At 34.0% G+C, this 17,083-nt stretch overlaps 2 protein-coding genes across 2 annotated transcripts in view; one reads left to right on the plus strand and one right to left on the minus strand.

Moving 5' to 3' along the window:
• The window catches only part of LOC144434614 (osmotic avoidance abnormal protein 3-like), a 46,290-nt gene extending 41,506 nt beyond the window's left edge, over positions 1-4,784 (minus strand). The window contains exon 1 of the mRNA XM_078123092.1: positions 4,411-4,784. The gene's annotated coding sequence lies outside the window, so the exon portion shown is untranslated. The remainder of the gene's footprint in view (positions 1-4,410) is intronic.
• A 4,251-nt stretch (positions 4,785-9,035) lies between these two features.
• LOC144434466 (L-fucose dehydrogenase-like) overlaps positions 9,036-17,083 on the plus strand; it is a 41,583-nt gene continuing 33,535 nt past the window's right edge. The window contains exons 1-2 of the mRNA XM_078122917.1: positions 9,036-9,200; positions 12,597-12,635. Coding sequence (XP_077979043.1) covers positions 9,098-9,200; positions 12,597-12,635 — 142 coding nt within the window. The 5' untranslated portion in view covers positions 9,036-9,097. The remainder of the gene's footprint in view (positions 9,201-12,596; positions 12,636-17,083) is intronic.

The following is a 17,083-nucleotide window of genomic DNA, read 5'->3' on the forward strand; positions in this document are numbered from 1 at the left end:
TCAAAATTACCGCCACAGAGGGTGCAATTTTTGCTTAACTAGAACAAGAAAGCATATCATGAACATTTCTGTACATTTAATGGAATACAGTACGCAAAACAAAGACGCACTCATTTTTCAGCTGAAGGTTACATGTATTAGTTTGAATCTGACAGTGAGTGATATGCAAATAGTACAAATGTAAACATCCCATCATACTACAGAGCAAACGCGCACTCTGATTGGATGATAAAGTTAAGACTGAGATGTAAACAACCACACTGCAGTCATCAGAGAGGTGCGTGATACTATGCTTGACAATATGATGTGGAAGTGATTTTATTTTTAAATGAAACAAGTATTTTGAGACATTCAAAAATTGAATTCGTAGTCGCAGATGACGTAAAAGTATATTAATTATTGTATTATTTGAGGTCATTTTTCCGGTATACAGGATATGGGTTAGCTCTGCCTATGTACAGGACAATGTACATGTCTACATTTGTATATTACAATCATCACAGCAGTGAGGGTTAGCTCTACCTATGTACAGGACAATGTACATGTCTACATTTGTATATTACAATCATCACAGTAGTATGCATCCAATGATTTGTATGTGTATGTGTATTTTAGTGTGGGAATTCTGTCAATCCATGCTACACTGCAGAAACTCTTAGGAACCCATCAAATATTGCTGAGTAAAATCTAATTAGCAAGTACCAAATAGACTGTTGTTGTATTCAGAGTGCCTTGGTAATGTGAACTTACACAGAATACATATTATGTTGAATTCACATTCAAATAAACTTGTTTCATTAACGTACATGCATGTACATCTTTCTTCGTATTGAGGTCTTTATTGCTGCTATATCTCATGTGGCTTGTAATTCATGCTAACCAAATTAGTAATTCAATTAACATCAATGAAAATCTTTCTAATAATTTGTTCCAGTATCACTTTTCACACACATATTTGTACATTTATACATGTACATTGTAGTTTATCAATGGATTCAAAGCTACAAGCTGAGGTTCTAAGCAACTACATAAATTCTATATCACAGTGTTATACAATTCACATGATAAATCTATATCAACATATCAAAAAACATTGTTTTCTCTTCTTCCTGACCTACATCATGTGTACACATGTACACTAGTCAATTTATTGTAATTTTCAAAACTTACAATAAACTATTCTTTTAATTAAAAAAGTAAAAGTAGGCAATTTTTCATACATGTACAATGACACTGAACACTTGACTAACTCAGTAACTGTACCCCTGCATATAATGACATTGAACAATTGACTAACTCACTCAGTAACTGTACCTTGCATACAATGTACAATGACACTGAACACTTGACTAACTCAGTAACTGTACCTTGCATACATGTAAAATGACACTGAACACTTGACTCAGTAACTGTACCTTGCATACATGTAAAATGACACTGAACACTTGACTAACTCAGTAACTGTACCTTGCATACATGTACAATGACACTGAACAATTGACTAACTCAGTAACTGTACCTTGCATATATGTACAATGACACTGAACACTTGACTAACTCAGTAACTGTACCTTACATACATGTACATGTACAATGTCACTGAACACTTGACTAACTCAGTAACTGTACCTTGCATACATGTACAATGACACTGAACACTTGACTAACTCAGTAACTGTACCCCTGCATATAATGACATTGAACACTTGACTAACTACCAATACATGTACATGTACATGAGTGTACATCTATTCATTTATTTAATGTCACCTGTCAATCTACCAATACATGTACATGAGTGTACAGTACATCTATTCATTTATTTAATGTCACCTGTCAATCTACCAATACATGTACATGAGTGTACAGTACATCTATTCATTTATTTAATGTCACCTGTCAATCTACCAATACATGTACATGAGTGTACAGTACATCTATTCATTTATTTAATGTCACCTGTCAATCTACCAATACATGTACATGAGTGTACAGTACATCTATTCATTTATTTAATGTCACCTGTCAATCTACCAATACATGTACATGAGTGTACAGTACATCTATTCATTTATTTAATGTCACCTGTCAATCTACCAATACATGTACATGAGTATATCTATTCATTTATTTAATCAATCTATTTAAAGCTACTTCAATTCATAAATTACTACATTGTTTGTTCAAATTTATTGAACTTGACTGAATATTTTGAATTTTGAAGTTGTTTATCACTTGATTCTATTCTGATTATTTACAAGTTTTTATAATCTGCAGTCAAGTGAGAAATGTATAATTGTTATAATCCAATATTCAATGTTTATTGTACATGTACTATGTAGATGATTCCTAATCATGCAATCTGTACAATGTATGCTTACTTTGTGACGTCTTTAACATGAACACAATGCTGGTATGGTATGTAATTCCACTCTCATCTAATGGTTTCAAAGTAGACAGACTCTATGTATCACTGACACCAGGAAGTACAATGTACAGTCTACATGCATTGAAAAATATTATGGTATTCTGTGTACTATGAACAGGATCTAGTTGTCCCCTAATTGGCCTCAACTACCAAAGTACAACATTGATAACACAATAATTTATATCTTTTCATTGTGTTATCTCCAAGGATACCAAAATAAATCATATATCTTACTCAGAAACACTACATAACAATTTCCTAGGAGCAATTCACTCCTGTAGGGGTTTGTTTATGTATGTGAATAGAATAGACTAATTAGTCATATCGTTGAATAATTTAACTGAAAATACATAAATTTAGTTTATAGTATATACACATGTATATATGTATGTTGCAATATTTACCTGGTTTGTAGATATCCCTATAAATATCAAGGTCCAGCTAAATTAGTAAATAACACATTTTATACAGAATGACTCATCTTTTTGTATTTATCCAACTATTCATTCAGACAGGTTAGTATTCTAGGTTGGCCCACATATATCCTGTCACGCAATCAAATGTGGCAATGTTTCTATTTTCAGTCCAGTTTTCTACATGTAGCTGTATGTAATTGATACTGCACTGCATTCATTACCCTAAAATTCTCCTACAAAATAAGTCTTTCATATTCTGGTTTTAAAATATTACAACATCACATTGACAAGAATGCTCTTGAGAGATATTTGACATATGTAACAACATGACGGGGAATGTCCTTGCAGCCACTGTTGTCATCTATATGGCTGTGTAATGGCTTCCTCTCAACACCATTAAACATTATAATAAATTCATGGACATGTGAATACAGCTAATAACTACTTACTTGTGGAGGCCCGAAAACCCAGCAAATTTGAGTAGTGGTAACATATTTGGGGATGATGGTTTCCCTACAGATGCCAGGAGGAAACGATACACCTCATCCCTAATAACCACAGTGCTATTATTATTGTAATTACCAATGAAATTATTCATCAAAGGATTGATGATGTCATTGATGTACGACCTCATGCTACTGGAATGCCATCATACACATCACTTACACTATCTACTTTCACTGACACATGTGTTCCATTTATTTTTAATATCGCTCTATTCGCAAAATAACAGCGGAATTGCCATAAATTTAATTATTTTGAACTCTGGTGGCTGTTGATTTATTTTAGTGGTAGTTCTAAATACATTGCCATGACTAAATAATTTCAGAAAATTCAATGTAAACCTTGAAAGTGTTCTAACATTCAGTGACTCATTATTCAATGACAACCCACAAAAATACAAATAAACAAAAATTTAATGTCAATTTTTTTCCAATAAAAAGTAAATATTAAATTGTCAATATTTCTTCATACACATGAATTCAGGGAATTTTTAAGTCAAATTATTGTGGCGTAATCGTGTTTATTATCGCATTTATTGTTGAAATGCGCTTTCGGATTGTTTAGTTTGGATAGAGTGGGATTCGGAGGTGTCTTTGGAATTGAAACTATTATGTTAAATTTCCTCGGATATCACATAAGTACTTGTCACGCTATATGTGTTTTAATCTTCACGTAGTAACGTTATAGTGGCTTGAGAAAGCAAAACCTTACAACGGCCTCAGCATAATCAAGCAACCACCTGTATAATCGATATGCTTTCAAGGTTCGCTACGATAGAAGGAACCATGTAACAAAATCCCAGGATTGACTATTGTGGGTGAAAATTTGCCATACATTGATAATATTTAAACGGAAAACACCATCAACGAGTACATACTTTGCTGTACGGAGAATTAGACAAAAAATTAATTATAAACTTCTCAAATAAGAAATGTATCCAACGTCTTCAACTTCAAGATGTCTCTTTTTGCGATAAATGATTGAGGAATTTCAATCGATTTTTGAGACCGTCATCGGATTCTGAAAACAGACATGCAGGTATTCACATTATTTTCGACTTACCTTAAATCTTGAGAACTGGACTGAAATTACTAAGATGGTGTTCACTACGCCTCGACTGCTATCAATAGCGCATGTACTCTCGGGTTCGCCGATGTACACCTGACGGTTGATGATATTGTTGTCGCGACGACAAACACACCGGTTATGTTAAACCAAAACACATGTCATTTCGACTGTCCGGGTAAAAATAACAGTACTGTTGCAGGAAAAAGAACAATATAAAGCGGGTGTACAGTTCAAATGCAACAGTCCTCCCACAATTTACACGACGCCTAAAAAGCCAGAAATTATCTTGACGGCAGGAACATAAGATGTAAGTCAGCCATTTTGGGAACTAAGAAATATTCTTATTCGTCTAGGATGATCTGTTTGTGTTAGTAGAAGGTTCATCTGTAAGTGAGAAATAAACTTGAAAGAATCAATTTATCAAAACTTTGATGATGTTAAGTTCAAATTGAACTATAAATTTAAAATTAAGACATTATAAAATTAAATAACACATTTTCTTCAAATTGTCTATATTATGTTTCCGTACGAGGTTAATTGACGTCAGAACCGTCTTAGGCACAACCATTACAAAGGTAGGGTGGTTGTGGGGTTTTTGTGTGCCGAGCAATGCATCAGTCGTTGTTGTGTCGTTTTCATTTTAGACTTGAAATGAAAGATTTTTTGTTATGTTCAATTTTGAAACATATCACTGATTACAGTATTAATAATCTCACTAACTTACACAGATATAGTTATACAAATCGCATCATTTTTATAAAAGCAACATCGAAATGGTTTGTCCTTTTGTTTACGTCGGCCAGCCATGGTGATCAATCGACTCACTGATGTGATTGATAATACAAAAATGCAACTTTTTTTTTATTTTTAGCTTTTTCGCTTTCCTTTTGGGCGTATATAAGTTAGATAATGATTAAGGCAACAAAGTAATTTCAGTTTAGTCAGTCTTCTAAGGCTCAGTCGGAATTTAGTGGGGGGGGGGGGGTCGAACATTCTGATGGTCTGAAGGGCGGGGGAGGGGCGAAATATTTTTGCTCATGATTTGAACCAAATTAAAACTCAGGAGCTCGAGCGGTCGTTTACAGATTAAAAGCAGCTTCGCGGCAATAACTTCTAAAACCTGTCTTCAACAATGAGGTGGTGACAGCCATTCGAATGAATTAGTAATTGCCTGCCTGCCTCTCTCTCTCTCTCTCTCTCTCTCTCTCTCTCTCTCTCTCTCTCTCTCTCTCTCTCTCTCTCTCTCTCTCTCTCTCTCTCTCTCTCTCTCTCTCTCTCTCTCTCTCTCTCTCTCTCTCTCTCTCTCTCTCTCTCTCAACCAGCTTTAAAAATTGCAAGATACCACAGAGCAACAACTCAGAAATCGTCGGGATTTCAGCCTTTCTGTTCATTTTCTGTGAATTTCGCCGGTAAAAATGTGAGTTCTAAGCATATTTGTTCTAGCGAGGTGGATTTTTGACTGATCTGAAGTCAATTTATGGCATTTTTTTCAGGATATGAAAATTATAATAGTACTCATAGTACTAGCTGCAATAATTGTAGCGTCTTGTTGCGGTTTTGTGGGTTTTTCGTCTGTTTTGGTGACTTTTTAAGTTTTTGTGTTTAACCGTTAGGTGCGGGTTAAACACAAAAACTTAAAAAGTCACCAAAACAGACGAAAAAACCCACAAAACCGCAACAAGACACTACAATTATTGCAACTATCATAGTACTTGATCAGTCTCAACCCTTGTGGGTTATTTCCATATGTGACCATGGGGGGGGGGGGGGGGGCAGTGTTTGGTTGTTCGTTGGTTCGTTGTCGTTTACTCATGTATGTATCTACTCATTTGTCAGGTTATTTTGTTTGTTTGTTTGTTTGTTTGTTTACTTGTTTATTTGTTTGCTTGCTTGCTTGTTTGTTTGTTTGTTTGTTTGTTTACTTGTATGTTTATTTTGTTTTGTTTATATTTGTAAACAGAACTAAATGAGCCTGAGCACCCTGTGGGTAAACAATGCCTTCTGTAAACATGCTATACCAAATCATGTACTGTTGTCCTCGCTTGGTACATGTAATTCCGACATCTTTGCTACCTCTGATCACAGGGTGCTCAGGCTCAGTTAGTTTTGTTTACAAATACATACATACATACATACATACATACATACATACATACATACATACATACATACATACATACATACATACATACATACATACATACATACATACATACATACATACATACATACATACATACATACATACATACATACATACATACATACATACATACATACATACATACATACATACATACATACATACATACACACACACACACACACACACACACACACACACATACATACATACATACATACATACATACATACATACATACATACATACATACATACATACATACATACATACATACATACAAACAAACAAGTAAACAAAAAAAATAAAAAAATAAACAAGTAAACAAATAAACAAACAAACAAACAAACAAACAAACTACCCGACACATGAGTAGATACATACATGAATAAACGACAACAAACCAACGAACAAACACTGCCCCCCCCCCTTCCGAAATGGTCACAAATGTGGGTTATTTGCATTTGTGACCATTTCGGAAGGGGGGCGGGGGCAGTGTTTGGTTGTTCGTTTGTTGTCGTTTATTCATGTATGTATCTACTCATGTGTCGGGTAGTTTGTTTGTTTGTTTGTTTACTTTTTTATTTTTTTAATTTTTTTTGTTTACTTGTTTGTTTGTATGTATGTATGTATGTATGTATGTATGTATGTATGTATGTATGTATGTATGTATGTATGTATGTATGTATGTATGTATGTATGTATGTATGTATGTATGTATGTATGTATGTATGTATGTATGTATGTATGTATGTATGTATTTGTAAACAAAACTAACTGAGCCTGAGCACCCTGTGGTTTGATGATCGCAACAAGCGTGTAACTCTGAGTAACGACTCATCACATCCTAATTCTTTTGAATTAAGTCTATATATATATATATATATATATATATATATATATATATATATATATATATATATATATATATATATATATATATATATATATATATATATATATATATATATATATATATATATATGATAAAATATATAAACAGAAAAATATAATATATATATATAATAGCATTTCTGGTAATGTTAAAATTAAATTTTTTGGGGGGTAAAAGTGCCAGTGATACCATTTTGGATGTATCCATGGATCAGTGTATGTTGCCACTTTTTAAGATATATATCATGGAGGTAGAACCATAGTCTTTCCTATGCTAAAAAGACAAGAAGACTCTCATCAATTGAACAGTTCAAATTTCTGCACAACAACAACAACAACAACAACAACAACAACAACAACAATAATAATAATAATAATAATAATAATAATAATAATAATAATAATAATAATAATAATAATAATAATAATAATAAATACACTTGACCCTGACGTGACATCAATACTATAAATACACTTGACCCTGACGTGACATCAATACTATAATGTCTGTTACATGTAACTATAAATTAAGACAACAGCTGTTCTATATATTATAACTTCAAAGACATCAAAGGTTGCCTTATCCCGGTACTATACTAATCGAAGTATTTAATTTTTTAATGGTATCAAATTATGATCTTATTAATTTTCGTTGAAGGTATATCAGTTTTAGATCGAGCTGCAATAATTTAAGTATATATTAGAAAATAACTTGGCCACTTAAGTGTCAAGCATTCTGGCGCTGTGTCGTCAATTTTACTATAACTGTACTTTTGCAACTTTCCTAAGACTCCGTTAGTTCTACTGAGCGCCCTCAACCGGTGGCCCTTCCTCGCCCCCCCCCCCGCCCCCCTCATGAAACATCAGCTGACATGATGATCACGAGTGTGAAGCTACCATCATATTCATATTCATCTTCACTTTCAAAAGTTGACCTCTACGCTCAATGTGAATATGATGATAGCTTAACACGTTCATCATCAGATTCGAATATGGGTACGAACACACGTTCGGCAAATCACATATCTTTCATTGGCAGGTTGAAATCATGTGATTGTAATTACTTTTCACTTGATTTGCGTGGATTTGCATGCTCTCTTGTTACTTTTGCCAGAGTATCCAATTTGCACCATGAATTATTGTTGTCATGGACCATTATTTTTCACAATAGATTGCATTGACCCTCCCCGATCAAGGGAACTACATGCATTGTGATAATTGTGGTCTTGATAACACTATTTGGTGTAAATTTAAGTTCACCAGTGTAAGTGGGTTTCAAAGATAGCGGCACTGCGGGAAATCAAAACACATCCAGCCAAGCCGTATTTTATTACATTACTCATACATGTTTTTTGTACACCCAAATATTGCTATTTCATTTTCAAAGATATGGGAAAGGCATACTAAACATCCAAATTAGTTTTTTATATATTCGTACCCATTCGGAAGACTTCGAATCTGATGATGAACGTGTGAAGCTATCATCATATTCACATTGAGCGTAGAGGTCAACTTTTGAAAGTGAATATGAACATGAATATGATGGTAGCTTCACATATCTAGACATGATCATAGGTCATCATCACAGTTCAGGGTACAGGCATAGCGTATTTACTATTAGTAAAACTATTTTAGCAGCTGGCGATGGCATCGTCCCATGACAGTAGTCAACATCGCTACAAAGACAAAGTCACTATCGTGACTGGTGGATCGAAAGGCATCGGAGAAGGAGTTGTTAGAGTCTTTGGTAAGTGAAGTTTTTATTTGACCTTTCATCCTCATTGACCTCAGGCTCAATGTCGCGTCGTCTGCTGGGGACGAGCTCATAACCGTTCAACTTCAACCTAATGGAGTTCGTCAAAGATATGTCACCAAGTTATGTGAATTCACCCGAGTTCTGAACAGACTTATTTTTATTTAGGACCAATCAAAGAATTCAAATTTTATAGTATTGTCGAGATTTTGAAAATTTATATTATGAACAATCAACATCTTATTTGACAGTAAAAGGTGCTTGCAAACAAGCGGAGCCGGAGTAAGTCGGCGTCGGGGACTCGAATCTCACAAGCAGTGTCCCATAATCGAGTTTCGACCTCCGCCTACCCAGGGCCGTCTGCAGCACAAACACTTGTTTCCCGAGATACGTATCAGAATGTTTATATCAGAATAAATAAAATGTTGATAATATCGATAATATTGACGTGTTTTAGCCATTTGTATATGAAAGGGGTAAAATAACGCTTGTTTCTGTGATCGCGCAAGTCCGCGAGCCGCGAGAAAGAAGAAGAATAAAGTAGAAATAGAAATATCCTTGTGACACCATGGGAGTACTTAGTTCCTGGGATGTCTGACACGCCCCCTTTTGCACATAACAGCTACGTTTGAATGTCCATGGTGCAGGTTACAGTGACTGTATAGAAACTTTAGGTGAAAGATAATTCGCACACACTTAATGCCCTCCCACCCCCACTAATACTTATGAGCAAATCGCACACCTATGTACTACCATGGAAGTACCAACCACATCACATGTGTGCATATGGATCCATGTACTTCCATATATGGGGGAATGTTTATGTTTTTCTGTGCTTTATCATTTACTTTTGATGACCCAATGTTTGTCTTGTGATTTCAAAGATGGGGGAAGGGGAGGGGGAGTGGGTTAAAGAAGTCTCATAAATACTATGTTTTCCTCTTTTACATTTCTCATATCAATTTTTTAGAAGATAAGGTGTTTAAATGAAGTCAACACAAACTGTACGCAATTTAGTCATTACAAACAATACCCGGTACTCTCTGGATTCTGGATGAAGGAAAATGAATGGACTTTAAGAACAATATCAAATCAGAAAAATTGAAAAGAATTATACTGAGACAATCCACTTCACCAGGGCTGTAAAAAAGTAGTTAAAATATTAATACTAAAAGTGGGTGATGGAGACATTTTCTGAACTCACACCTACAGTTATTTTCAAAGGCATCAAAGCTATAATTGTAAAAATAAGATAATGACATTACTGTGAAACCAGTTGCAGTCCTCTGACAGTCAGTCTCTTTCATGGTCGGCTAATTCCCTCAAGAGAAAAGAGATTATAAACTCCATGATGGTAATAACCACACAGACAAGTCATTGGCAATACTATAACAACACATTGACATAACATTTACCATATTTATCACAATATCTTTGTCTTGACAAGTACAATCTACTTTTAACCCTTGCAGGAAATTTCTAAAATAGCTGAAAACATATCAACTGTGCAATAGGGCTTCTTGACAAGGTTTCAAACCTGATGGTGGCAGTCCCAGATGAAGTGGGTATGCATGCTTGTTAGAAATTTTACTGAAAAGGGGGTGTTTTTTGTTGGCCATCTAGGTCCGTAGATTCGTAAAAAAGGGGTACTTTTTCAGATCACCCTCTGAGAATAGGGGTAGGATGCCCTTTTTCTACTCTCTCCTGGAAGACACTTCCCAATGAAGGCCCGGGGATGAAGGTCCTGTAATCCAGGATTGTAGTACATTGTCAATGCAAGATCAGTGTTTTACTCTATGGCCACCCATTAAGGAAGTGTATTGTGTGAGTCCCTTTATCACCAAAGGTCAGATGAAATAAATATATAAAATAAAATTGAAGTTGACAAAGTTAATATCTAAAGAGCCTGAACCTGTATATAGCAGAATTGTTAGAGTAAACACTGACTTAGGGTAAAGTCAACAAGGAGTGATGGAGACTGAGACAACATTAGTTTACATACATTGTTCTAAAGTTGACAAAGGTAGTTGTTTATGTTCGACAAAATGAAATATATGTATAAATTGTGATAATGTCATCTTGTATAAACTAGTACTACTAGTAGCTTAGTAACCGTCAAGCCTTACAGCCTTTTAGACACTTTGTTAAAATAATTCACAACATAGAAATGAAACAACATGACTTATTGTCAAAGTTCAAATTAGTACATACCCAGTACTATTAATTATACAAATAAGAGACTTTTCAGTATGATCCCTCCATGAGTTTCAAATAGTTTGTAAACATTTTACAAAAGTACAGAGGAAAGTTTAGTTCATCTAGTTGTAGAATGCGACAGTCACATGTTCAAACTATTGGGAATAGCTTTATTCCTCTATTGGGTATTTGATGAGACACCCCACAAAAGTTGGATCAACTGGTGATGGGGTGCATTTAAGAGTGATTATGGTAGACTCAGTCACCTGAGACTATATGACACCCATTCCCCCATATCAGTATACAATCAGAAGTTAGCCAATTAGCATATTATTAATAGCAGGAGTAGATACGATTGGGTTTGTTTTGATCATGAAATATTCAACAAACATTCCACTTTTTAAACTCTTTCTAAAAATTTTCTTATGTATGAGTTATTATTCAATGATTAAATTTTCAATTTGGCAAACGATAAGTTTTTACAGAAGTAGCTGTGTTACACAAAACTCTACCTTCAGTGGGCATAGTATGGTAGATGACAACTGTCGTGAATTACATTTATTGATTCATATTTTGTGTTATACGTTGTTGTTGTTGTTAACATTGTTGCCATTTCTGATGAACTCATTATATAGTCATACGTCATACATAATCAACCAATCAGCACGCAGCGCGCCAATAAGGCAGACGATCAAATCAAAATTTCTTGTGTGATGTAAGTTTCAGTTAGAAGTTGGAGTGCGCGTGCATTCTTGTATGATGTAAGTTTCAGTTACAAGTTGGAGTGCGCGTGCATATAAATTAAAAAGAACAGAGTTCCCAGTGTATTCTACTACTTGCTTGTATTGTCATTTCTATTACTGCTGTTTTCCGAACCCCTTTTCTATTGTGAATCATCATTGAACATTGAATAAAGAAATTATAAACAACTTTTCACAAATCTGCATACTGTGTGTTGATTAGCCATAATTTTAATAAAAGAAAACGGTTTATTGTGTCATAATTTCCTCACATTCATTCATTCATTCAATAAAATTAACCTTTGAATATAATGTACTGGATATTATAATTGTATTTCATCTTGTAATTTCATTTTGTAATACAGAAAATACTGTCAATTTATTGATGTCTTTCTTCTATAATCAATTACTTTGATGATAATTCAGTGACTTCATCTTTGTTTTATATTTACAGTAAGAAATGGTGCCAAGGTAGTATTTTGTGCTAGAGGAGGTAAGTCTGTCCCTTGCCTTAGTATTGCATCAAGTCACATCTTCAGACATAACTGTCCCGTAGTATGCATCAAGTCACATGTATGTTGATCTTCAGACATAAATGTCCCGTAGTATGCATCAAGTCACTTATATGTTGATCTTCAGATATAAATGTCCTGTAGTATGCATCAAGTCACATGTATGTTGATCTTCAGATATAAATGTCCTGTAGTATGCATCAAGTCACATGTATGTTGATCTTCAGACATAAATGTCCTGTAGTATGCATCAAGTCACATGTATGTTGATCTTCAGACATAACTGTCCTGTAGTATGCATCAAGTCACTTATATGTTGATCTTCAGACATAAATGTCCCGTACTATGCATCAAGTCACATGTATGTTGATCTTCAGACATAAATGTCCTGTAGTAGGCATCAAGTCACATGTTGATCTTCAGACATAAATGTCCTGTAGAATGCATCAAGTCACATGTATGTTGATCTTCAGATATAAATGTCCTGTAGTATGCATCAAGTCACATGTATGTTGATCTTCAGACATAACTGTCCTGTAGTATGCATCAAGTCACTTATATGTTGATCTTCAGACATAACTGTCCCGTAGTATGCATCAAGTCACATGTATGTTGATCTTCAGACATAAATGTCCTGTAGTAGGCATCAAGTCACATGTTGATCTTCAGACATAAATGTCCTGTAGAATGCATCAAGTCACATGTATGTTGATCTTCAGATATAAATGTCCTGTAGTATGCATCAAGTCACATGTATGTTGATCTTCAGACATAAATGTCCCTTAGTATGCATCAAGTCACATGTATGTTGATCTTCAGATATAAATGTCCTGTAGTATGCATCAAGTCATATGTATGTTGATCTTCAGACATAAATGTCCTGTAGAATGCATCAAGTCACTTGTATGTTGATCTTCAGACACAATTGTCCTGTAGTATGCATCAAGTCACATGTATGTTGATCTTCAGACATAATTGTCCTGTAGTATGCATCAAGTCACATGTATGTTGATATTCAGACATAACTGTCCTGTAGTATGCATCAAGTCATATGTACATTGATCTTCAGACATAACTGTCCTGTAGTATGCATCAAGTCACATGTATGTTGATCTTCAGACATAAATGTCCCGTAGTATGCATCAAGTCACATGTATGTTGATCTTCAGACATAAATGTCCCGTAGTATGCATCAAGTCACATGTACGTTGATCTTCAGACATAAATGTCCTGTAGTATGCATCAAGTCACATGTTGATCTTCAGATATAAATGTCCTGTAGTATGCATCAAGTCATATGTACGTTGATCTTCAGACATAAATGTCCTGTAGTATGCATCAAGTCACATGTTGATCTTCAGATATAAATGTCCTGTAGTATGCATCAAGTCACATGTATGTTGATCTTCAGACATAAATGTCCCGTAGTATGCATCAAGTCACATGTTGATCTTCAGACATAAATGTCCTGTAGAATGCATCAAGTCACATGTATGTTGATCTTCAGACATAAATGTCCTGTAGTATGCATCAAGTCACATGTATGTTGATCTTCAGACATAACTGTCCCGTAGTATGCATCAAGTCACATGTATGTTGATCTTCAGATATAAATGTCCTGTAGTATGCATCAAGTCACATGTATGTTGATCTTCAGACATAACTGTCCCATAGTATGCATCAAGTCACATGTATGTTGATCTTCAGACATAAATGTCCTGTAGTAGGCATCAAGTCACATGTATGTTGATCTTCAGACATAACTGTCCTGTAGTATGCATCAAGTCACTTATATGTTGATCTTCAGACATAAATGTCCTGTAGTATGCATCAAGTCACATGTATGTTGATCTTCAGACATAAATGTCCTGTAGTATGCATCAAGTCACTTATATGTTGATCTTCAGATATAAATGTCCTGTAGTATGCATCAAGTCACTTATATGTTGATCTTCAGATATAAATGTCCTGTAGTATGCATCAAGTCACTTATATGTTGATCTTCAGATATAAATGTCCTGTAGTATGCATCAAGTCACATGTATGTTGATCTTCAGACATAAATGTCCCTTAGTATGCATCAAGTCACATGTATGTTGATCTTCAGATATAAATGTCCTGTAGTATGCATCAAGTCACATGTACGTTGATCTTCAGACATAACTGTCCTGTAGTATGCATCAAGTCACATGTATGTTGATCTTCAGACATAAATGTCCCGTAGTATGCATCAAGTCACATGTATGTTGATCTTCAGATATAAATGTCCTGTAGTATGCATCAAGTCACATGTTGATCTTCAGACATAAATGTCCTGTAGTATGCATCAAGTCACATGTATGTTGATCTTCAGACATAAATGTCCTGTAGTATGCATCAAGTCACATGTATGTTGATCTTCAGACATAAATGTCCCGTAGTATGCATCAAGTCACATGTATGTTGATCTTCAGACATAAATGTCCTGTAGTATGCATCAAGTCACATTTATGTTGATCTTCAGACATAAATGTCCTGTAGAATACATCATTCCTTTAAATATACCTAAACTACCTTCAACTGGGATATTTTTTTCATCAAAGTTAATATAGACTAACAATTTCAAATGGTCAATATTAAATATTATATGTAGGTAGTGTATAGTGGCAATTAAATCTTGAGTTTCAACATTGTTGAATCAGTCACCATCTTAAAACTGTAGTAGTTTTAACTACATAGTTATCATTTTTTGAACAGACAACCACATTGTACATGTTAAATGGGGGGGGGGTCATTTGTATCCATAAACAATACAGAAAGAGGGCACCATTGACGGCACTGATTTTGGGTACAGATCCAAAAATTAATTTGATTTGATTTATTGTGAATACACCTATAAAAAATACATTTATCCACTGGTGATGCAATACAGTTCAGGATGTATGATATCACAGGTAAGGTATTGTATTGCAGCTAGTCAAGATTTAACAAACAGTATTTTCTGGGTTACATTTAGTAAAATCAGCCATTGATTTGTACAGTATATTTCCCACATACAATTTGTATTACACATTAGTATATATGTAGTTGAGTTGCACAATACCATTGTATTGCACATTAGTATAATTGAGTTACACAATACCATTGTATTACACATTAGAATAGTTGAGTTACACAATACCATTGTATTACACATTAGTATAATTGAGTTACACAATACCATTGTATTACACATTAGAATAGTTGAGTTACACAATACCATTGTATTACACATTAGTATAAATGAGTTACACAATACCATTGTATTACACATTAGAATAGTTGAGTTACACAATACCATTGTATTACACATTAGTATAATTGAGTTACACAATACCATTGTATTACATATTACACATTAGAATAGTTGAGTTACACAATACCAATGTATTATACATTAGTATAATTGAGTTTCACAATACCATTGTATTACACATTAGTATAATTGAGTTACACAATACCATTGTATTACACATTAGTATAATTGAGTTACACAATACCATTGTATTACACATTAGAATAGTTGAGTTACACATTGTATTGTGCATTAGTTATCAGACAATTAAAAGATTTCATGGTTTGGCCACTGGGGTGTTGTTAATGTTTGTAAGGCATTTTGAGGGCCAGATAAGTTGACAAAAGACAACTGACATTGGTTTACCATTCATTTTTACCTCCCGTAAGGGTACGGGAGGTATTAAAATACGAATGTCTGTCTGTGTGTCTGTCTGTGTGTCTGTCTGTCTCTGTCTGTGTCATCATTTTCTAAAATTTGACTGGCTCAATTGTAATGAAATTTGGAATATATAATCTTTAGGGTAATAGCTAGACCTAATTAGGTTTTCAGCCAGATCGATTAATGTTTAATTAGAGAAATTTGCATATTAATGAAATCAAATAATTAAGCAATATCTTAAGACTGCATACTGCAATTTCGATATAATTTAGTATATTCGTTATAACAACATACATTTGTCCTATAAAATGTGATGATATAATACCTTACAGCGTTAATGAATAATTTGCATAATTAATTAGTTTTGGTAATTAGGCTATATCTTAAGAATGCATACTTCATATTCAACATAATTTAGTACATACATTAACCATAAGAAAACACATACATGTATGTCCAATAAAGTTAGTTGATGTACCTTACAGTGTTAATGAATAATTTGCATAATTAATGATTTTTGGTAATTAGGCTATATCATAAGAAAACATACTTCAATTTCAATATAATTCAGTACCCATGTTAACAATAACAATCACACATGTCCTGTAAAGCTTGTTGATGTACCTTTCAGTGTTAATGAATAATTTGCATAATTAATGATTTTAGGTAATTAGGCTATATCTTACGATTGCATACTTCAATTTCAATACAATTCAGTACATACATTAACCATAA

This window comes from Glandiceps talaboti, chromosome 4 (assembly GCF_964340395.1).
Source record: "Glandiceps talaboti chromosome 4, keGlaTala1.1, whole genome shotgun sequence".
Taxonomy (NCBI): domain Eukaryota; kingdom Metazoa; phylum Hemichordata; class Enteropneusta; family Spengelidae; genus Glandiceps; species Glandiceps talaboti.